General features: G+C 41.0%; 1 protein-coding gene across 12 annotated transcripts; it reads right to left on the bottom strand.

Annotated features, from left to right (window-relative positions):
- Nucleotides 1-619: 619 nt before the first annotated feature.
- On the bottom strand, nucleotides 620-23,784 carry ago4 (argonaute RISC component 4). Of its 12 annotated transcripts, none has more exons than XM_085395162.1 (21): nucleotides 23,529-23,784; nucleotides 16,373-16,544; nucleotides 16,134-16,254; nucleotides 15,224-15,405; nucleotides 14,701-14,837; nucleotides 13,089-13,223; nucleotides 12,416-12,503; nucleotides 12,099-12,246; nucleotides 11,517-11,636; nucleotides 11,075-11,236; nucleotides 9,328-9,402; nucleotides 7,360-7,401; nucleotides 6,360-6,493; nucleotides 5,748-5,932; nucleotides 5,493-5,652; nucleotides 5,071-5,242; nucleotides 4,771-4,914; nucleotides 4,524-4,658; nucleotides 4,337-4,438; nucleotides 3,914-4,113; nucleotides 620-3,628 (listed from the first exon to the last, which is right to left on the bottom strand). In XM_085395162.1, the coding sequence occupies exons 1-21, from the start codon at nucleotides 23,755-23,757 to the stop codon at nucleotides 3,520-3,522; spliced, it is 2,952 nt and encodes a 983-aa protein (XP_085251288.1). In that variant the 5' UTR covers nucleotides 23,758-23,784; the 3' UTR covers nucleotides 620-3,519. The 12 variants fall into 12 exon arrangements, with proteins under 12 accessions (XP_085251288.1, XP_085251289.1, XP_085251296.1 ...); XM_085395163.1 differs by having other exon boundaries at nucleotides 11,108-11,236; XM_085395170.1 differs by lacking the exon at nucleotides 23,529-23,784 and adding an exon at nucleotides 22,592-22,786.
- Between the last annotated feature and the right edge of the window lie 534 nt (nucleotides 23,785-24,318).

The following is a 24,318-nucleotide window of genomic DNA, read 5'->3' as shown; positions in this document are numbered from 1 at the left end:
AAAAAGGGTAACAAAAAAGGGGGAAAAAGACATAATACACAATGTCAAATTACAAATCTGTCAAGATATAATATATCAAAGTGAGAGGAATTTAAAAATAATTCATGCTCTTTCCATTGGGGCACAGAAAGAATTATGGATCTTGTTTTAAAAAGGTTAAAAAGAGGTAATCCTGCTCCGTCAATGCCTTGGGGACCTCTACACAAAAGAGGAAGTATATCTGTGAAGGGTCAGCGGAGTTGCCATGGAAACAGGAGAGCGCCCACCAATAGGCGTGGCAATAGGTACAAACCAGGAGCGAGAAGACGAAATGGATGCTCTCTACAGTAACCTGGCTCAGAGGAAAGGAGTTCGGTCTTTAACGGGTCCACGTTTGAAGAAAGTACCTCGTTTGATTTGGAACACGACGCAAAGCGCAGAAGCCCTCACCTCAAAAAACAGCTTGTACCTCCCAAATTACTGACATTTGTGTAGGAATCTTTAAAATACATCTTAAAGAGAGACAGACAAATATTGCTAGCCTAAAACAGTCCCACTAAATTGATAAACATTTACCCCGCCCCAAAAAAAGGAAGTTTATATTTTTTTTTCTCTCATAATAAATATGACTCCAAAAAGGTTTTCAGTTTTTTTGTTTTTTGTCGTTTTGTTTTTTTTAAAGGACAATACTCTGGCATGCAGGCGAGCAAAGTCTACATTTTGTTACTTGAAAGAAAGAGTCTAAAGCCTACACAACTACTCCACCGAATGCACATTCCCACTGATTGATACAAGCAAATCATGTTTACAAAAAAAAAATAAAAGTAAAATTAAAAAAAATAAAATACAGAGATTTGATAGCGAGTGACCAACAATCACAATGAGTAGAATTATATCTTTGTTTTTAACCATATTTGAAAACTTGGGTTAATATTGCTTTGTAATATTTATAAACAGGGAGTGAGCCTTTATCTGACTGGATTTTAATGACCAAATATTGTGATTTAAACATTCCCCCTTGGAGATCCCAGATGAATATTTAATCAAATCTGCTAACAGAACTGCACACTGTAAAAACTAATCTGCATCATTTAAAACTTATTGCAAGCAACGCCTGGAAAACATCCTCCCCAGTCCCCCTTCTGCTACTCATTTCCTGCTTCTCCACTTGATGCCCACGCCCACATCAAGACGGAGCTCAAACTCATTCATAGTAAACCTGCTGCTTTACGGGTGGTTTATTACAAAAGGGTTTTCACTGAGCTGTCCCTCTCGATGAGGCGTGCACATTTCTCCCAAAGCCTGCTGTCCTGCATTATTATCCAAAAGCAACATTAGGGGGAGCCAATTGTACGTCTGTCACCATTAGTTTCCATGTTAAAAAAGGGAGGGCGGGGGGGGGGGTTCCCAAGGGCAGCGCTTCTATTTACCGTCAATTTAATCCAGTGTTGAAATGCATAAAAAGCACAAAGAAATACTGTTAAATAGAGAATTGTAAGATGGATATAACTGACATACACGCCGAGTAAAATTGTTTTTAAAAAAAACAATTAAATTCAATTCATTGCCTACCATAACAACATTTCCCGATTGTCTCCATCTATCGGATCAAAACCAGCCAACACCCGGTGCGGGACGTACACCACCATGGCAGACCTGTTACACCAGTCTGACTGCTACAAGACAACTAGAGTCGGCCACCGTTACATCAGAACCTGCAGAAGAGGCGCGAATTCATCCATCCTGAGAACTACCTCTCACCAGAATGCTACAAAAAAAAAAAAAAAAATTTCCAATCTGAAAACTCAACCCCTCAACCTGCAGCTCAACAACTGAAGTCTATTCCTGAAATCACACTAGTAGCTATATAACTGGCTTCGCTGCAGACCTTAAAAATTTGATCACAATAGTAACAACAGTGACAACAACGAGAACAACAACAGTAAACTACTAGGTCTAAAACAGTTTAAGATAACCACAAAACATCTTATATTAAACTTTTACAAATCTGCTTTGTTGATTCGTATGTATAAATGCATAAAGGTAAGAGATTGACAGTGCCCTCTGGTTCCTGCTTAGCATCCCTGGTCAGTGCAATGAATTGGCCAACATTAGCAAAGGAGACCTTAAAAATCAAAATTAAGTTGGTTCCAGGTTCCTTGAAAACAAATTTAAAAATGTCCAGCAGTGTCATAACCCTTCTTAAAAAGTTTTAAAAAATTGGATACCACTTTTCACACAGAAAGCAAGACTGATAAAAACATACTGTGTTTAATGCCTTCAGCTTTTTAAACAGGTCCCAATGCTGAACCAGTCACAGGCCAGACCATGGTTGCTACTGCTACACATCAGTCCTGGCTTCAGTTACTACTTGAAATGGACTCTGGGATTCAAGGATGTTTAGAGGCACAAGAAAGCAGCCGTCTCCCAAAGGTGCAAATCCCTATCCAGCCTGTGCAAGCAGCAGGCTAACACAACCACTAAATGTAATAAAGCATTTCATTTAATAAGTGACCCAGGACTGCTACAAATACCCACACGTGCCTCTATGAGGCCTGTTTAAGTCATATGTCTCAAAGTTGCTCTATAGATGTAAATATATGCTTATATGTACTGTATGTGTGAATATAAAACACAACAAATCTGAGGCATTTACAGCAGTTATCTCCTTGATTTCCCTTTACAATTCAGTGGCCTGCCATGAAACACACACAAACACTCTCATACAGCAGTAAATGTATATACAGAGATGCGCGCGCACACACACACACACACACACACACACACAGACTTGCGTATTCTTCGCTAAGATGGGAGGAAAGTCGCAATGGGTATGGACACCCAGGTCACCTCGCTTGTAAAAGACCGAAAAAGGAGAAAAAGTTAAAACACACGCTCATAAAAAGGAAAATATATATAGATATAATTCTCAAAAGGTCAACCCCCCTCCATCTCTGTTCATGTAGAGCTCCCTCCCCACCACCCGATAAACCCAAGACCTTGTGACAGATTTTGCCCAAAAGGGCTTTGAGGTAAAAGTAGATAAGAGTCCTGCTTAGCTGGGAGAGCTAAAGAGCTGTGCGGGCACAGTTTGCGCCTGCCCACTCTCTCGCTCAGTGTATCTTATAAACACATGAGTACAGACATTCAAATAGAAAAAACAAAAACAAACGCAAAATAATGGCTCAACTCGTAGATGTGTGTATGGTTTGTTTTTGTTTTTTCGCGTTTTTCTCTTTTGTGCATTGTAAACCCCTGTGGGTTCGCAGTGCTGGATTGCTGGTTAAAAGGGCGGCTCGATTGGGAACGCTGGTTGGAAATTGTTCCATGAAACAGAGCCTGCTGGACGTTGGGATGTAGATGAATCCCCCTCCACGAGCCGCTTTGGTGCAGATTCAGAAAATGTAGAGTGAGTATGAAGAAAAGACTACAAGGAGAGAGGGAAGAAGGAAAACGGGGAATGGGGCAGATGGATTTAAAAAGAAAAAAATATATATATATATGGGGTAGATCCACAAGTGGACTGGCTGACAGGCTAGTTCAGGCAAAGTACATGGTGTGCTGGGTATCATAGTGGATTTGAACTGCCTTTGCCAATGCCTGGGGGTCTCGGCCATTACTCTGGCCTGAGACATGGCTGCCTTCGGCGCTGCAAGACAAAAAAGTAGTGTCAGTACGGTTTTCCTTTCTGTACCATCAATACAGATTAGAAAGCCATTTAATAATTTAGCTTTTAGGTGCTTTAGAGTTTTAAACTAATAGGTTAAAGTGAGTTGATGCACAGACTTCTATATTAAAAACCAATTAAAAAAAAAGTTTTACATTAGAACTTAAACAATGTGGTTAATTTGAAAGGTTTTAGAAACATCTTAAACACTCATTTATGTTTTATCTGATAATGACATTGTTGTAGTTACATACGAGGCTCCCTTACCTGTCATGGTCTTTGTCCACCAGGTGGTAGCGGGCTCGGAAAGCCACCAACCTGGCATAGTAGGCTGGGGCCGGGATGGAAACTGAGCGTGTGCAGCGAACATAGGTGTGACACAGCTGGTAGGTAAGGAGCTGCAGTTCATCGGCCGTGAAACAGTTGTCATCCCACAAGACGTGGTAGTGGGAGGGGCGACTGGTTCCCTGAAAGAGAAAGCAATGCAACAATGTCAATACTGCATTACAACTTCATGAAATGACTTCCTGCTCTATTCCAGCTCACTCACAACCGCAGATTTGCCTGGAATCTGTTTGTTGCTCTAATCTTTGTCCACCCTCCCAATGCTCTGGAAGCTATTCCACTGCAAAAAGTTAATAACCTGGACACAAATTTCACTCATTTTCCTTTATTATCATGTAAGCTCACCTGGATCCCAGCATGGCTGCACAGGTAGAAATCAAATTCGGACGGGTGTGTGATGGTGCTGTCCACTGTGGTGCCAGCTGGAACGTTACCACTCTTCCCAACCTGCAAGGGGTAATAAAGTCAGACTTAGGGAACAGATTGACCAATAGATATCCCTTAAATGCACACATCTGGGTAAACTGCTAACCCTCTCAGCTTTGTCAGAGCAGAAGAGACGAGTATGGTGACGTTTCTGGACCACAATGTAGGTAATGCCAGGCCTGTAATCCTCCTCCAGACTGATGCAGGCCTTCCTGATGGCTATCAGCTCGGGCCATGCTACCTGAAATACCAAAAATAATTTAATGAGTTTACACAAAACTCAAAGGCGTTTGATTTTACATATCATTCTGTTAGCTTTATGGTTTGTAATTTCTACATGCTGCCAGTATTACCTGTTTCATTTGTCCCTCTGATACACCACCACGATAATAGATGATGCGTGTGGGCTTGAAGCGTGTCGACTTGTAAAACTGGATTAGCAGTTCTCTGACCATGTTGGTAAGGTCTTGGATAACTTCCTGGCTGAAGAGCTGCTCCTGAAGATGCAAAACAAATCTGGAGTTAGTACAGGAAAGTATTAAAAAGTGAGCAAACTTTGGTTTAATGGACGTGAGCTGGGTCATACTGAGGTAAAACATTAGATCTGTTTTATAAAGACCATCTGTGTCAGTTTCAAGCACATCTGTAGTTACCTGGGACATGTCTTGTCGAGACGTCTGGACTCGCACCGTGGCGCAGTACCGGCTTGGGTGGCCATCCATGCTTCCCACCACTGCTGCGATGGATGGTTTTTTCCCGTCACCCGCTGGAGGATGTGTGACATCAGCACCCAGGAAGATGACAGGCTGCTGGAACACAGAGGGCCTGAAAAAAAACAAATAGGAGTATGCTTCATTTTTAATTTCATACTGCATAAACAGCACTAATACTGTAACAGTATAATTAATAATCCTCGCATGTTTGCAAAAAAAAAAAAAAAAAAAAAAAAAAAAAAAGTCTTTCTGTCCCACATGATTACCAAGGAAGATTTCATTTTCCAGAGAACATTTAAACAATCTTCACCATTCAAGAGAAGAAATTGCATCTCTGTGACCAAATTAGAATTCTTTCTGACCTCTGATGAGGCACCAAGACATTGTTGATGCCTCCTAGCTTGGCGTTAATCTTGAGGCAGAGGTTGGAGAGGGTCTGAGGGGAAGTCTTCACCACGTTCTTCACTTGCACGCACTGGGTGGCCATACCGAGGAGGGTGTCTCCCACCCGCTTTACCTCAGCTGCACAAGACAACCAACATGACCAAGATTACAGTCACAATATTGTTTAATCCATATAAGAAAGAAGAAAATAAAAATGAAGAAAAGTTCCTTACCGTAGACCGGTGTTTTGCCAGGAAGGATTACCACAATCAGCTGCAGACCAACGTAAGACATCTTAAGGTGTTTAAACATGGGCTCCACGCTATCAGCTCCTTGGGCATATTTACAGAAACAAGGCTGGCCTTGAATGGGCATCCCAGCATCCTTTGAAATTTTTCGCAGCTGGTCAGTGAAGCTCCTGTTAAAACCCCAGAGTTTATTATAAATCAGTCCCTTATCCAATTCAAGGTCGTGGGCAATTCCCATCTACTGCTGTGAAAAACCGCTTGCATATAAATATTCTCGATTTGTAGTTTAGAGTTAGTAGTAATGGCAACATGTTATATCAATGATCGTTAACATCATATTTAAAATCGTTGCACTCTTCAGAATCTGGGTTTTCTCATGCTGCACCCAAACAGTGATGATGCCGTGGGGGGGGATTTGAGCAGCTTAGTCTAAAGAGTTGGAGTATTAAAAGTGAGTTCTCATTTACAGAACTTAGTTTCATATTTTTGTGCACAGAATTAAATCCAGACATTTCACTGTAACACTGAGTGTTTAATATAAGCGTAAATGTTAGATATTTCTTTAAAATGTTGCACTAACAGCTGTTAAAAGCTTACTTGAGCAGGTCCTCACGACATTGTTTTTGTGGAGCGAAGCAGGCCACAGCCCAGACCTTGATCTCTATGCCAGCGTAGAACTGCTTGCCCCTCATGTCCCACACGCCCTGATTGGGCGTCGCCACTGTTTTATTCTGCGGAGAGAGCCCCTACACTCTTAGTCAACCCTGCAGTTGGATGAGCCAATACAAAAGCTGCAACAATTACAAGCAAACAAAGCATTAACCCTCTGAAGTCCAATCATCCTTAAGGTTAACACTAACCCTATGTTGAAGAGGGGAAAAAAATAAATAAATAAATTAAAAAAAAAAAAAAAAAAAAAAAAAAAAAGGACTTTGTTTTGTAAAAATGTGTAAAAAAAGTTTGTGTGTATGAGAATTTTGTCCACTGGTTGCCAAAACATGTGAAAACATTTTTTTTTAATCCAAAAATGTAAAAATGAGATAGGGTTAGAGTTATATGCACACTGACCACTCAAAAAATAAGGGAACACTTCAAAATTACACATTGGCACTCAAATGACATTTCGGAGCCAAAATCTTTCACTGTGTAAGTTGTTGAGAACATGAGGATGTAACAGTCAGTGAAAAATATAATTTATTCCCTTTAAGGGCTTAGATAGATCAAATATAAGATTTTCAAAGTGTTCCCTTAATTTTCTTTATCCACATCCTTTGACCTCAGAGGGTTAACACACAGCTGAACATGCCTGTAAACACTGTACATTGGCTAGGAACACTGTACAAGTGTTAAAAGGCTTAAATGTTTGATACCTCAATACCAGTTTTACCATTGCTTATAGAGGGAGGGAGGGGGGGGGGGGGGGGGGGGGGGGTGTTAACACATGACATTTATTTTGGCATCACCAGACTTGTGTAAGAAAAAAAAAAAGTCTCAGTTTTGAAGGCTGCAGTCAACCGAACAAAGTCCTGGCCGACTGAAGTATACCTACTCTTCAACCAAGTGTTTGGGGCAGTGGGTGTGGTGGGATACGCTTTACCTCTACATTTAGTAAGTCTGCCACAGCTGCTTGCATTTTATCCTAAATGAATTTGAAACAGACATAGAAAGTCATTATTTGCAACATATTCACTCTGTAATGGTTCACTTTTAGCTAAAATCTGGGAAACTGTCAGTTTAGATAGGAGCAGGAAGCCCATCCAAATTGGTCTGGGTTCATCCTTGCTGCCTCTGACAGATGATGGGGCTGTTGAAACAGTGGTCAAGTACAGATACATAGTTAAATATCTTCCTTCTTTTATGCTAAAGCTCAATGTGTTAAAGGCAAATGTTGAGACACTGTAGTACAGACTAGTTAACCATTTCTAAAGATATCATGCTGTTGAGCTGTGACATGCAAATTACTGACAAATTTAATGAGTTTAACTTAATGTGGCTACAACTGTAACAACATCAGTTGGTTTGCTGCCAATTCTGAGTACAAGTTCAACAAGTTGATTCACCAATTAAAGCTAGCAGTATCTAGGTTTGCCTTGAAGTCACCAGGGCTGGGTGAGTCCATAGTTGTGGTGTGGGGGGTGTTTCCGAGGTAGATTGTTACCCTGCTGCCAAAAATAATGACTTGGTCCCTCAAAGGCTAGTGCCAATTTGGTCAGTCATGTAAACGTATTGCGCGCAAAAAAATATAAATAGATTTAAAAAAAATAATAAAATCAGAACTTTTGATTCTTTTTAAATTGCCAAGAAATAACCGGTTTTCTTATATTGCTTCATGTCAGGGGTCCTAATGAGTAATATGAGTATAATGAGTATTGCATCCACTTAAAGAGACACCGAGCACTTCCAGTTTCAGTTGGGTTGCGACTGGAAATTCAAAGGGAAGCTTTCAATTAAGTTAATAAGATTTGCCAAAGGCCATTAGGAGCTTTGTTCTTCAAACTGAGTGGCCACATGGAACTTCAGTCAAATGCCAAAAGTTTAGTGGTTCTCCATCTCTTTTCAACACAACCTGAAAAATGTATTTAAAAAAAAAAAAAAAAAAAAAAAGAAGATAAAAATACATATTTACAGGTTGTTCAGACTAATAAAAACTTCAGCGCATATTACACAGAAAAAAGGCGGCACGATTATATCACATTGAATAGAATGAAATGTGCGCATTTCATTCATACAAAGTGATCACAGAAATTGGAAAAAAGCTTTCTGTATGCATTAAGGGCACTTATGCTAGAAGCTGATTAGACTCAATATCCCAGCAGGCAAATGGCCAAATCATTCAGTGTTCTTTCAGGATCTTGGGTTTATGACGCAATGTATAGTTGAGGCAGTCAGAAGTGGATTTAAGCTTGGCACAGGTACTCCCCCCCTCCCAAATGAGAATATGCCTCTTTTTTTTTTTTATAAAAAGTTTAAAAAAGGCGCCAGAGAACTCTACGAGAAAGCTGGCCAAAGACTGAGCCAATATTTCCCCACAGGGATGATTAAAATGTAATCTTATCTTAGCAGAATCATTGCACACTGCCAGTGAGTGGCGAGTTTTAATCCAGCCCCTGTAGTATTTATATTAACCTTCTAATTTTCATATGAAAAATAGATTCACATTCACTCCACAGGCACAAACAGTGGAAGTGAAGACTAATTTTACTTTATTCCTGCATGGATAAGAGTCTTATCGTCTTCCGGTTGGCAGCATTTCCATTACCCCCCACCTTTACACACAATCCTTGAATCCCAATTCAGCCTCACATGCCTTCCCAGGCAATAGTCAAGATATTGAAGGCGAATAACTTATTGCTATATGGCTATTTATTAAATTCCTTATTTTAGCTAGGTAGATGCAAATGATGCCATCTAGCATCACAGATCCTAACAGAGCGGTAAACAAATTGAACATATCCAGGCTTTCATTGCATTAGCTGACTTGACACAACCTAAAACACCAGTCAGAGATAACAAATATCCCGACGGTGGGTATCAACTTTGTTAACTCAGGGTTTTTGCGCCTCACATAAAAGGGGTCGTTTGATGGGTCATTTGACTCTTCCTCTGCACAAAGTGGATCAGCTGAAGCACTGTCTGAAATCTATAAAGAACAAAAGAAATAAGTGAAATGACACACTTGCTACACATGACAGTAATGTGGGAGAAAACTGCTAACCTTGTGATGTGATCACCACAAGTGCACAGAGTGCTAAAATGTATAACCTCAAGTTGATTATTTTAACCACTCAGTGCATTGTTACTGCAGCCATTTACTTCTAAAAAGGCAGCTGCACATTAGAGTTCAGAAACTTTAACATGCATACATCTAAACAGCCACATTTGACTGTCTTAACCTTTAAAAAAAAAAAAGAAGAAAAGAACAAAAAAAAGATGTGGAAAAATCACTTTGATTTGTGAAATCAAAGTGAAATTGAAACAGCTGAATGTTCTGTGATTAACAGCCTACAAATGTGGCTGATTATTTTAACTACTCCAATAGCAGCTAATGGAACAGATTCATTCAGTGGTGTTGGTTAAGGCACAACTTAAAGCATAATTTATGGTCGAGCAAATATGTCCGTCTGTGTAGACGTTACCACTCGTACAGCGGGGGAGAGGGGCTTTCACTCACTGCAGATGGGCTCCCATGCAGTTCTCCAAAATTCAACTGCACGTCGCTGGAAGCAGATGCTGTATGCCACTGCCAATGCCGACTGCTTGACAAGTGAGCCGGAATAGAGAAGTGAGCGACAGCGGAGTTCACTGGGAAAAACCGCAAAACAACAACATTTTGCTCTATATTCATGCTGTACTTTTTTTAATTAAAGACAAAAAGCATGAAGAGTACCGACAGTGGCTGCAGTGGAAACTTCATGTTTAACACTCCGTTTCACTTTAGCAGTTTGTATGTTGTAACTTCGCTCTTCTCCACTACTGGCTGACGGACCAACAACAGCACAAGCAAGAGTGGCCCGCAGACCGGCTGTACCACATACTTTGTACACTGCTTCCATACACAGAGCCCTCTGCAGGCAGATGGGCCATCCCCAGACCGCCCGCTGTCTGTGAACACGCTCTCCCTGCTGAACCATAAATTCTGCTTCAGTTGCTTATATACACTGTGTTCCTCCAGGAAACAATCAGTTACAGGATACAGCAAAAAGATGACAAAATGAAGATTTAAAACCAAAACTAAATGCTTCTAGCCAGGTCAAAAGAGCCACCTTCGTGACACTAAAAACTGACTTTAGGCTTCTCAACTTTAGATCCTCAAATGGCTGATTTGAAATTCAGTGGGCATATCTCAGTGGTCCACAGGCTCCTCATCTCATTTCTTCCACTTACAAAAAGCAGTCAATGCAATATCATTTAGATCTTTACATCCTGAAGCTGTCTTAATGAGGGGAAGAATATGCAAAAGGAGACACTTAATAGACATCTGAGATGCACCACAGGATTATAACATGGGAAAGGTCCAGGTCTTACAAGTGTGCATATGTTAAAGCCGACTACTGTATCACCTATACTTCCAGTTTAATGTATATGTAATGGGTATACTATTCAGCATGTACTCAAGTCATTAATCACTTTGGATATTTTAATTTAACTGTATTTACAAGATTATAAGCATCTCAATCCTTAGCTGTAAAACCTCTGCAAACCTGGAACATCCCCATGTCACAGCATTCACTCTGAAGCCCCGTCCCACGCCCACCCTGTGCATTCCCAACGGGCTTGCGCCCTGAGAATGCAGTCCCCTGCCCAGTACTCACCCTGCCACAGTCCCTCCCTGTGTCTGTACTCACCCGGCCCCCATACTGTAGCATGGGCGCTGGGAGGACACGCCCTGTCACCTCTGTCATGTCATTATGCACAACAATGCCAAATTCCTTCAGGTAAGGGTCGGGGCCCCCGACCATGCTGTTACTTTTGACCTGAGAAAGAGAAAGGAAGACCAGTTCACAGGAATCACAATACAATCAACCTGCCAGGGACTGGCATTTGAAAATGTACAGATAAATCTAGTATACTGACAATGACAACTGTGTTTATTTATTTAAAAGGGACAATGCACTCAAGTCAGACACTCAAATTTCTAATTTTCCTTTAGACATGGTTGGGTTTGAAGCAGTTGCTATAACTAAGCAAACAATTAAAAATACAGCATGATGATCCAGCCCCCAATGCCTCCTCAAACAGGGAACCAACTCTCACCAATCTGCTGATCTCTTCCTGTCTGTCGGGGGCTGAACGAGCTGTAGCTTTAATCATGGTTGATGTCTGGTTGTCGGTCAGTTTCTTGATACAGCGCTGGCCTGCTACTATGTTACAGACCTGCAGGAGGAGGAATGGGCATTTCATTAATTAAACAAAAATCAGATAAGAGGAGCAGCAGTGGGCAATCTGAAAAGGAAAAAATGTCACAACTTTTTATTAATTTTATTATTATTATGGGGCAGGGATAGCTCAGTAGGTAAAGTGGTCGCCCCATGATCGGAAGGTCGGCGGTTCGAATCCACTTAACGGCTACCCTGAGGTACCCCTGAGCAAGGTACCGTCCCTACACACTGCTCCCCGGGCGCCTGCTTAGTGGGCTGCCCACTGCTTCACTGAGTGAATGGGTCAAATGCAGAGAAAAACAAGTAATTTCCCCATGGGGATCAATAAAGTATCCATTATTATTATTATTATTATTATTAAAGGTATACTGCGTGAGAACATTTTCCATCTCCCCCCCCCCCTCCAAAAAAGGGAAAAAAAAAAAAAAAAAAAAAAAAAAAAGGGGGGGTTTCTCACCTCTAGGGGAAGGTAGGTGTGCTTCTGTTCCTGTCCTACTTGCAAACAGGGTAAGTGTGGATACTTGAGCTGTAGATTGTACTTCTGCTTGAAATACTGAGCTACTGTGCACTCCATGGCCTGGCCGTTCTCAAGCTGTAAGGGGAACCTGTGCATAAATGGAAAATGTGTGCAAGCCACATTGAAGTCTCCGTGAGTATGAATAAATAAGAAAATGTTTGCCTAGTTTAATTCTACATTTACAACACTTATAAGGGTATGACTTTGGTACACTTTACTACAGTGCCTTTGCTGATGAGTGCAGGATTGCTACTTACGTCTGATGGCTGGCAGGTCGGCGCGTGACATTGCAAACTCGATACTTCCTCTTCATCTGACCACAGTGTGTGACCTCAACTTTCAAACCTGTTTAACAACACACCAAGAATAATTGCAATGTCTGGATAAAAAAAATAAAATAAAATGTAAAACACATTACTGTGTTTGCCTTTAGCAGGTTTAGCAGTCTGGTTTTTTGAGGCCATAATATCAATGCTGACACTCCAGCTAGCTATGCCTTTTCTTTAGACAGAAAAGTGTGCTTATACAAGCCCCACAGAGGCTAGAGAAGTGAAGAACAAAAAAAAAAAAAGTTTAATTTCAAGTTTAACTATCTGGTTCTGAATTTCAACAAAAACATGTCAGCAGCTTCTGCTCTTTGTTGTGCAACTACCAGTTACAACATGTGAGGCTAAAGAAAGATCAAAACTGGTCAAAGAAATGTTTCTGTATTTTTGCTTAAAGAGAAAGTACTTTGATTTCCGCCAGTTGATTTAGATATAGCAGGACTGCATGACCCAGTTACCAGAGTGGATTTCTTTGTAACTTTTTATGGAGTGTGGAAGAGTTAAAGAGTCTAAAGTCATTCATAACGTGATAATGTGTGTCACTGACCTCCCCGGTCTGGCAGATTCTAAGCTCTTAATTCAGTTGGTGGTTGTGAGTGCTCACCTCTTATTTCCTTGGTGAACTTGACACGTTGTGAGTCAGTCAGTGGTTTGGTCTGTTCATTGATGTTTTGTATATCAAGCACCTCGCACATGAACTCGATCACAGGCTGAGCACGGTAGAAAGCAGTAGCTGAGACTGTTAAGGAAAAAAGAAAGTTATTCAACTGGTTTTATAAATCAGTAACTGAGGAAAAATGAATAGCAGTCAATACAGAAAAGCAAAGATGAACGAACCAATTAAAAATCCGGACCCGACAGAAATTTCTTTGTCAACTTCGCTATTTAAAGACCAAACACATAACAGCCTTGTGCGCTTCTGTGACCCAATACCTTGAGCTGTACTTTACAGGTGCAAAAGTTCAATGGAGATACTTGTGTTTAGGGCACCTTTCACTTTTACCCTTAATTATCTACCTTTATTTACCTTTTCAGATTCATATTATAAACACAACATGATTTGTAATGCATCTTATAAAGCAATATATTATGATGCTTTGCTAACATACTGAAACTTCATATGAATTGCATTGTAATACTTACGACTGTTTCCGCCCAATCATTTCTTTACAAGTTTTTACTAAAGAAAGTCAGTGTTTCTAGTCTAATGGGAGTCATGACACTGTACGAAATATTAAAGAAAGTATTCTAGTTGTAAGCACTTTCTTATTTCATTAGGCACATCTTGCTAGTACTGTGGTGGACCCTGTTTTTAATTCAGAACTGTTAATTCTTGGTGGCAAAGATTCAACAAGGTGCTGGAAATATTCCTGCAGCATTTTCATCCATAGTGACATGATAGCATTGCACAGTTGCAATTTGTCACTGCATCACATCTTTCTATTGGGGATTGGACTGAGACCCACTAACTGAGGCCATTTGAGTACAGTCAACTCATTGTCATGTTCAAGAAATCAGTTTAATGCAAGATTCGAACTCTCATTCAACTGTCACGGCAGAAATTAAGATTGATTGATCAAAGCAACATTTTTCCAATCTTTTGTACAGCTTCAGCAAACCTGTGTGAACTGCAACCTCAGTTTCCTGCTCTCAGCTGACAAGAGTGGCACGGTGTGGGTTTTTTTGGCTGCTGTAGCCCATCAGCTTCAAACTTTGAAGTGCACTTCCTGCTCTTGTTTGATAACAAGTGGTTATTTGAGTTACTGTTGCCTTCCTCAGCTCAAAGTAGTCTGGCAATTTTCCTTTTACCTCTGGTATCAACAAGACATTTTCACCCAGAGAACTGCCATTCGCTGGATATTTTCTCTTTCAGACCATTTGCTGTAAAACTAGAGATGGTTGTGTGGGAACATCACAGTAGATGAGCAGTTTCAGAAATACTCAGATCAACCCGTCAGGCACCAATAACCATGCCACGTTCACTCATGCTTGTCACTTTTCTCCATTCAGACACTGAACTTCAAGAGGTACTCTTGACCATGTGTACATGCCTAACTGCAGTGATATGCTGTCAAGATTGGCCAGTTAGATATTTGCTTCAATTGGCAGTTAACTGGGTGGCCAGTGAGCATCCTTACATCACATAAAAATCTCATTTTGGATGTTTTCAAATCAATAAAATTTCAAATCATAGCTGCAGAAAAATCTGTTTGTACCATCGATGTTGAGCATCATGTTCCACATGGCAGGACGGACAGACTGATGGAAACCAAACCACACCTCCCTGCCTCCACCAAGAGGATGGTAGTAACCCTCCGGAGGAGAGAAAAACGATCGCCCCACTGGAGTGTACCTGTGTGTAACCGAAAAACAAATTTTAGGTTTTATATTATCTAATTTTTGTATTTATTAACAAACCAGATGTTCACTTAACCATTAAGGTATATTTTTAAAACATGCAATAAAAAAAAAATCCAGACGCATTAGTCTGAAAGACAAAAGTGGGCATATGAGCATGCTAATAACTGCTCTATTGATCTGGATATTCGTAGTACAATGAATTCTTGATATGTTTAAGTCCTTCTCTTCTAAATACATCTGTGTTTACATTACTAAGTTATAACAGCTTTCAGGGAAAATTTAAGCCATTATTCTGACATTAGATTACATCAACAACACTGCAGAAAAGACGTGAATAAGCTGGTGATGCGTTTGTAAGTCATGGGTGAAAAGCCGTACCTCATGGAAGGCAGATGCCTTGTGATGACATCCAGAGCCTGAACGGAGTCCTCTGGCACCTCGTTAAGGTGACCCGACAGGGCTTCCAGCAGCATCTGAAGACTCACCACAGAAACCCACTGCAAGGACACCTTGAACGTCTGATCTTTCCCCTCACCAGGTAGGGTGACCTCCAGATCCACCTGAGGGCAGAAGAGGGCCAAGAATGATGAAAACAAAAGCTCAGCGAAGGGACATTGGTTGTAGAATGTGTGACAAGGGGTGATCAAAAAACCCAGAAATGCAAAACAAAGAATGTAATCATTTTTTGGATTACAAATAGATGAGCTAGAGTCACCAATGAAGAATCAAGGGGTATAAACCAGACAAAAACTGAAGGAAAGGACTTTAAGTTACCAAAATAAAGCAAATGAAATGTCAGTAAGTCATAAAAATGGCACCAAAACACTTTTTTAACTGGTCATGCAGATATTAGTAACCCACTTTGTATTACTGAGATCTCATTTCCACATATACTGGCCAGATACAAACAGATTAAATTATTGGAGTGAAATTTATTGTTTCCTTTAAACATAAATTTTCATCATCAGGCTTTTTTGTCAGCTTAAATTACATAGTCGATGAAATATGAATGCCTGCATACTGCATTTTCTATTAGAGGTCCTATCTAAAAGACCCCTCAGACCAGCACAGATCGCATTCCTGTTCCAGACTTTCCTAGAAATCCAGTTGGAAACCTTTCACTCAATTATGTAGTCTGCCTCCTTAAGCTGAGCCAGTAACCCATTTAATACGCCTGCCATTTCCTTCTTAAAATATGATCTACAATCACTGAGGTATGCCATTAAATACAAAACTTATCCCTTTATGGTGCATTAGAGCTGACAGTTTATGTGCCTGAAATACCAACCCTGTCCCTCCCTATTGGCAGTGGATGTGCTGTGTACATGTTCCTCTTCCCATCATAGCCAGGCTGTCGGTCACCAAAAATCTGCATCTTGAAATGCCGGACCATGGTATCCACCACCTCCCTACAGAAGCGAGGTCCAACAGGATAGTCAGGGCACATAATCAACATTCAGAGACATTTAGGCAGTCTGGTTGCAAAAGCAACAGATCAAAACGATCAGTATCTTCATGAATCTTTACCTGTTAACCCTTCGTGGTCGTTTCTCAGGCTTGATCTCAATATCATAGTGATAGACATCAATCTTGGGAATCTGCACCTGGAAGTGGTTGGCAAGGAGCCGGATGGGTTTCCCCACCGTGCCAAGGCCGGGACGCCGTGGAGGCTGAAACAGAGAGGTAGGGGCGGGCGGGCCTGAAAGGAAAAGAGTAATAATTTGCAACACAATAACAATAAATTGATTCCCTAACGTCCACATTTGAGACAAGTCTCATTTTAAACTTCGCATAAAGCACATTTGGCATTTAACTGTTTATAAAGGTGGTGACAGCTTGTTTAGCTTGCCATTAAATGTCATGTCTGATGGATGAATGTGCACTGCGCAACGCCAAGCTCATTGGAAACTCTCATTAGTGACACCTGCTTGAATGCACTAAAATGGTCTCGAACCCTGAAGGGCACATGCATGCTTTGATTGATCCGTAACTCTGGCCCCTGACCTACATGGGTCAACAAGGGGCTGGCGAAACAATGACCTCCAATTATCCTTCAACCCGCCCACTGCTCCACCCATACACACAGGGTGCCCACCCTTTACGCCGAGACAAAGACAGCGCTCTTCTCAGACAAACAGCAGTGGGACCATATGGAGGGGTGCCATGCGGACAGTCTGGGATTACCGTTACAGTCCGCATCCAACTCCCATACATACAGAAACGTACATATACACAATTTACGCTAGTACATGAGCCTCAATTTTAATCATAAAAGCCGCAAGTACCGAGGAACACAATATATGCACATATACGTGCACAAGACCTCAAGCTTCCTGTTACAGTGAACCCAATAATGATTCATCTCTCAAATATCAACACTACTGATTTGCATCAACACGGGAGGAAGGAGGGAATGTGGTGCTTATTCTGTCAAAATCATCAGCTGATATGGCTAGCCAAGCATTACTTGGCACAAGAGCGCCTAAAAGGCTTAAAAATCAAATATCCTAATACAACTCTCTACAGGAGGGGAAAAAAGCTTTTGAATGCTTTAGCCAAACTAAAGCATGCACAAAATTTAAGCACTTAAAAGGAAATATATATACTTATGTGTAAATATAATAAGTGCTGGTAGCACCAAATGTTGCCTAATGCTTTTGTCAACTGCCAGCTAAGGGACTGCGGGGGTCCTCCTAAACTCCGTGCACCCACACGCTCCAGTTAACAACTGAAGCGTGAGAGCACAGACAACTGAGACCCTCCCCATCGCTTCCTAAAAACACGCTTCCCAACATGCCCTCATCTAGCCTGCGCACCCCAGATCACCCTCCTCCTCCCTCCTCTATTCTACCCACTCCTCCTCCATCACATGAACAAGCCATTAGTTCTTATGAAACATTATGTTTGACGATACGTGCTCAAGTAAGAAGCCATTTGTTGCACGTCTGCTTTTCTCTGCCACGATCTGGAAATACTCTGATGAGTCATTTAAATTTGTCCTACTGGCCTTGTTACAGATAGCAACAAAAGGCATACCAAAAGTTCCACATTATGCTTGAAGCTACACGTCTCTGCATATGTTGTACTCATCATTTGTGTTGGTGTATGTCACAACTTACAGGCAGGATAATTTGCTTATGTAACATTTTGTCTCCAACGTGGGATTTTGTCACACTTGATCCTTCAGTTCTGCAAAACCAACACCTTTGATGCAGCTGTGTTTTACTAGGGAAGGAATAGTCCTCATTGAGGTACTTTTATTCATTGCTGCCTTATACTATCATTTGGCAGCTCCAGCTTTTCAGATTTGTTGATGCATATATTCTAAAGTCAAACCAATGTAATAAAGTACAACTTTTGTAATTTAAAACAGAAAAATATGAATGACTTGGCAGAAGTAAAAATGGATTTGGTGAATCTTATATAGCACTTTTCTACTCTGACTAACCCAAAAACTCTATGCTCTATATAAACGCTATCTAACAATCACACACATTCACTGTCCGATGGACACATTGGAGAGCAACTTGGGTTAGCATTTTGCCCAAGGACATTTGGCATGCAGACTGGAGGGATCGAACCAACAACCTTCCAATTAGCAGATGACCTGCTCTAACACCTAAGCTACAGCCAACCCAAAGACATTGTAAGGCATGTACAATAATTCTTTTAATGCAACAAGTAATAATGACACATTATAACAAACACAGCAATAGAAAATGGGCCCATTTGCCAAATTATTTTAGTGCAGGCTTAGCATGGACTAAATTTCAGCATTCAGCCATCTGCATAAATAATCCACTTTGTGTCTATGCAGCTAACAGACGACCTGCAGTCAACTGCAAAAACAACTTCTATTTCGTCTACCTTTGTGCATATGCGCAGATACCTTTGCACACAGATTTCTTTTGTTTTCAGCCCACTGTGTGAAAGTAGCAGAAAGTGTTTTTAGTATAGACATGATGCACAGCAACTTTGAGGGCTTCCTCTTCCACCAAAAACAGAGCTGTGCCTATATTTAGCCTCCTCAGCTGCTACATTACTACACTTAGAAATGTGTCTCAATGTGAAATGCCTAAAGTCATCCTTCCTCCACAACCACTCTTCTCTCCACTAACACCCCCCCCCCCCCCCCCCAACTTGACCCAACATGAACTTTAAAATTGTAAAATATGAAAAGCACCCAGCACGAGATAGAAACTGATAGTTTTGTCTGACCAACTGTCTAAAGCGCAGCTATTTTCCAAGTACTTGTAATCCAATAACTAACAACTTATAGCAAATCTGAGTGTAACTGCTGGCTTTGCTGCCACAGGCAAGAAAAATATAGATCTACTTTTAAATTTAAACATAAATAATTAAGTTAGTATTGGATGACAATCCTAAAGTAAATCCGTTGGGCATGTTTCTTTGCCTTTAGACAATAATTCTGATGGCAAAGGAACCAAGCGGGACAGGCAAACAAAAAAAAAAAAAAAAAAAAACAAGTATTGGATGACAATCCAGGCGACTGAACATTATACAAAACTTAAGCCACACATGTGGATAACACATTTCACTTTAAAGAACTTCTAAGTAAACATGGTCTTGTATTTTGTGAATGTCACAAGCTCATTCTCAGTAACAGCACTTTCAACTGCACAAGGGGTCGCCACAGTGGGCAGCTCCAAATGTTTGATTTGGCAGTTTTTACACCAGACGCCCATCCTGACACAACCCCGACGGGATCCGTCTTTCCTCCTGGGATCACACTGGGGTATCTCTCTCTTGTCTGGCAAATATGTAAACCACTACACTATGGAGCTACGAGGCACAGTTTCAATAAAAAAAAAAATAACTCAATATTTAATACAGAGCCTACATATTTTAGCAAACCTGTCAGCTGCACTAACACAAGACAGCAGTGACAATCTGCACAGGTCTTTTAATTCATTTTTTCAACCAGAACATTAATGAAGTACTTAAACAGTGCTGAATACCATATAAATAGCAGCTCTCACATTTACAGCGAGCTTCCTCCATAATTTGTGCTTCTGCTCCAAATGAGACAGAGTTGCATCTACTTTGAGTCAGAGGAAGTGAAATTAACTTTCCCCCCTTACACACAAAATGACAGATGCACTAAAGGCAAACAAGCCTTCCTTTTCAAAACTTAAATCCAAACTGACCATAAACATTTCGGCCTCCCTATCTTACTGTAACACCCCACCCCCAACTCTTCACTGATCTAATTTAGACAAACCATTAGATCGTGTGCAGTGTACTCACACTTTCTGAGTAGGGTTTCCTACTAATGCACTGTAGAGCCTACTAATGCTATGCATGTCCCTGGTAACCACAGTGGAGCATAGACAGCTGGGCTTAAAGCTAAGCACGAGGATGATGGCTTGGCCCTGCGATGAGTCAGAGACTAAGAGCACCGAACAGGGAGTACACTGACGCCCACACCTGAAAATCACCCGGATTAAGGTACTACACCGAACAGGAGAAAGAGGAGATACATTAAGAAAGGCTTAGTGACCATTCACAATGTAGAAATATCCACACATCAGTGTAGAGATGTGCAGAAGAATCAGGCGAGCTGACTTAGATGATTTTAAATGTAACACAGGATGTCTTACTGACCATGTTTACCATTACGAATTAATGCATTTTCCAAATGGGATCTTATACTTCTACACTTCCTCTCAGTTTCACTCAGTGTCCTCCAGGCTTTTGTCTTTTCACTCATCTCTGCATACTCATGTTGTGTGACTCCACCACAATTTCGAGACAACAACAACCCAATTCAGAATTCTGTCACTGAATAGGCCACTCACTGCTGCATTTCACACCTCTAAGAACAGACAGTTGACCGTCTGCTTTACATCTTTCCTGTGTTTGAAGACATCCCCACCACTGAACAAGAGTATTGTTGAAGCACGACTAAACGTGAGACAGCAGACACACAGACTGGGCTACAAGACATTACTGTAACTGTAATTTAGAAGAGTTAAAAACTGCAACTAAGGCCGTCACAATATTAAAGCTTTGCGTTTATTTTGGTCATAAAGAAAAGAACGCGATTAGATATTAAGCATGTATAGAAATTTTGAAAAAGAGTCAAACTTATTTCTAATACATTCAGATTTACTTCACACCTGCACCGTGGCCAGTTTGCATTATATTAATATTATATTATTATTAATAATTCAATATTAATAAAGATTAAGCACTGCCTTTGAAAAGGGCAGCAAAGCTTTACAAACATGCCAAAAAGAGAAATTCTAGAGCAGTGTTCACAGATCATATTTATATTCATCACAAAAAAATCTCATTGTTACGTCTGTATCTATGAACGTGTAAACAAAGGCTTTGATAGAAAATCTCAATTCAAACTCCACAACCTAAACACTTGCTGTAGCAAAGTACACACAGCAGGCACAATAAGCAATCACTAATGTATAATAATAAATGCTGATTACTTGGGAGTCATTATTTCATTTCATTATGTGCAGCAATGATCCAAACACACCCCTGAAGGATAGATAGGATGCATTGTCCCCAATAAGCCTGGACCCTCACAGCTTCTTGCATCCATTTAACATTTTCTGCAGGAGCACATTTCCTGTTTAAATAACACATCTAGTGCTTCCTAATGCCACTACCTTTCTTCTGATTCTTGCGGGGAAATGTGTGGTCATTTAGAAAGTCAATAAATAAATAATAATAATAAACCATGTCAATGCTGTCGCATGAAGACTTTTCTGTTGAAAGATGCTTCGTTTATGAAAAGGCGCGTTTCCCACACACAAAAAAAAAGAACACAATGTCTCCAGTGGGGTGGGGGGGAATATGACCTAAACATATTTTGCAGCTTTGTGACAATAACACTGCATATTGGACTGATGACCGCACAGGTGCATGATTTGACTTCCCACTGCATGCCTTTATTGCATCAAAATACGTGCCTTTGTTATCATATAGGAGACTATAATGGAGCTGGCCTGCAGATCTGATCGATAAGAGCGCCATCCATCCCTGCTGTGCTCTCACGGGCGCATGGCTGCTGCCCAAGGAGAGGCGCGCAAACCGATGACCACCTCACATTAAAAAAACCCACAAAATCACCACATCTGCAGAGTAAACGTGTTTTGTTGGCATTCATTTTGTCTTCCCAAACCATCGCTGTCATCTTGGACGGGCGGGGAGGGGGGTGTAAGAGACGAGCTTGCCTGCTCCTGATGGCGATGCAGGCAGATTTATATGATTTAACTGAGAGGGGGATTTTGCAAAAACACGTTACATTCCGCCGTATTTCGACGCAAACGCGCAGTCCCCTTGAAACAATCGGGTCGTAAAGGCGTGAAACGCCGAATAAACACAGCGAAACCAAACAACGTAAACATAGCACGACGCGGAAGGAAGGAAGGTCCCAGTTAAATCCCCACTCACACAATGCCAGCCCCGACACGACGAGTAGAGCGTGCCTGACATAAATATAACCCTCGGACACGGCGGGAGAGTGGATAAAAACAACCCCCTCCGGTACTAACAGGAAGAGGAGCCCCCCTTGGTTCGATGTAATTAACGTACTACGAGTACGTACACAAACACGGGCTTGGGCCTCGGCTTGTTTTCCCGTCACAGCGAGGCCTCGCTGCAGCCACGGCCCCCAGTGAAGCGACGCATTTGCGCACACGCGCCCCACACACGGCTCGCGCTCACAGCTCCTCGCTCCGCTCTCGCTTTCTTAAAAATCCTTACCGGGTCCGAGCGCTTCCATGGCCGAGGCCTCTCTCTCCGTCTCTGTCCCGGCCTGGCGGCTCCGTACCGACGCTGAAATTGGGGGCGGTATCTCGAAGCTTGAAAGTGGCTAAATTTAAGAAACGGGAGTATAGATAGACGCGTGGACGACTGCTGACTGGGCTGACCTGAACTGAGCTACCGCCGCTGCCGATGCTGCTGACGGTTTAGATATGCGCATGCGTCGGTTACAAGTGGCAAAATACACCGTAGGCTACCGCAGAGATGCAAGCAGTTGTTTTTACTAGTTATACTCAAAATTTCTTTGTTTGGGAGTTAAAATTAAATACAGCTTAAACAATATAGCATCAATAAGTATAATAGCATTTTTACACTATACAAATTACCCTTGTATTCATTCATTTTTCTATTATATCTTCAATTCATTTTCTCATTCATTCGACGCCTGAACGCCTCCAGTGTGGGATTAATAAAGTTTCTGTCTGTAAGCAGAGTATATACTAAATATTTGTTACACCAAATAAAAAAGATCAAAGTTTCTTAATGCTTAATTGTGCTGTGAGACATCAAAACATTTAAAGCAAATCTTGTGTAAGTTTTTTTGTTTTGTTTTTTCAAACTGAGAAGCTTTTTAAGTGATACTTTCCAAGCAAGGTGCACATGCCCTGCTTTATTTTATCTGAATAAAGCAGAATAAAAGGTAGCAGCTTTTCATCAGTTTGTGTTTTTGTTATTTACTTGGATTATATCATAAGAAATCTTATTTTTTGAGAAGGGGTTAAGACCCCCAAACAGGTTGCTGTTCGAGTTTAAGATTTAAATTTGAATGTTTTTGTTTTTCCTTTGAAGATTTAGTTGGGACTTGTAGAAACATGGTCACAAAATAAAAATAAAGAAGAGAAACCCAAGGCAAGATATAAAATCTGGGCATCCTTACCTCTTCTAAATCCAAACCGGTCTTCATACCTCCTCCCTTTTCCGTTGCCTTGCTTTGGTAGTACATAACGCTCCAGGAACCGCCTTAAAATATAACCGTATTTTTTCTGCAACAACTCCCAGTTCATGGTTTCTGCTGTCAAGACGCTATAATTGGACGATACGCTCAATAACAGCCCCACACGATTCTCGCTCCGTGGTACCAGCTCGTTGCTCTTAGGCAGTACCATTGTTGCTACTCTACCTCCTCCAGTAGGATACCTCCACACTGAAATAAAAACCTGCGCTTAAACCCCTGCTATATACCTTTTTTCACCTGGACACGCATGCGCAGTTGTCTTAAGAAGTCACATCTGAAAAACTTTGTGTCAATAAAACTGAAACAATATTAGAATGATAAAATGTTTTTTTTAAATGCTGTAAATTGGAAATAAAAACCTAATGGCCAAGTATGTGCATTCAAGAAGTAGGACTCCAGTTTGGTTCTTGCTCTCTGTGCAGTGGTTCAGAGTGCAAGATGTTGAAATAAATTCGCTTATTGGTAAGTACATTTGGAGTGGAACATTGTGTTAGTGTCAGTTGTTGATTGATCATTACGAATCATCTGTTCAACTATATAGCAGAGCTGAAAAAACTGATTAAAGAATCAATGTCGCTTGTTGATTAACCTGGAGTATCAGCCTTTGGGTGGGGATGTGGGGGTGGGGGTGTCAGTTTCGGGGGTTATTGTTTGGTCTAACAAATGAAACTGTGGGATACTGCTAAAAATCCAAATGTTTCATTCAACCTTG

The sequence above is a fragment of the Rhamphochromis longiceps genome, linkage group LG22 (assembly GCF_057381845.1).
Source record: "Rhamphochromis longiceps isolate RC_006_pf linkage group LG22, R_longiceps_female_GT1.1, whole genome shotgun sequence".
In the NCBI taxonomy this organism is placed as follows: domain Eukaryota; kingdom Metazoa; phylum Chordata; class Actinopteri; order Cichliformes; family Cichlidae; genus Rhamphochromis; species Rhamphochromis longiceps.
Note: the sequence above shows the minus strand (reverse complement) of the source record. Positions and strands in the feature narration are given on the sequence as shown.

Bases quoted from the DNA above. Each gene is read 5' to 3' on its own strand.
- ago4 (XM_085395162.1), bottom strand. From the start codon at position 23,757: ATGGTACTGCCTAAGAGCAACGAGCTGGTACCACGGAGCGAGAATCGT. The intron at 12,504-13,088 runs GTGAGCACTCAC...GTTGTTAAACAG, and splicing joins GTTCACCAAGGAAATAAGAG to GTTTGAAAGTTGAGGTCACA. The intron at 4,114-4,336 runs GTGAGCTTACAT...TTTCTCTTTCAG, and splicing joins GCAGCCATGCTGGGATCCAG to GGAACCAGTCGCCCCTCCCA.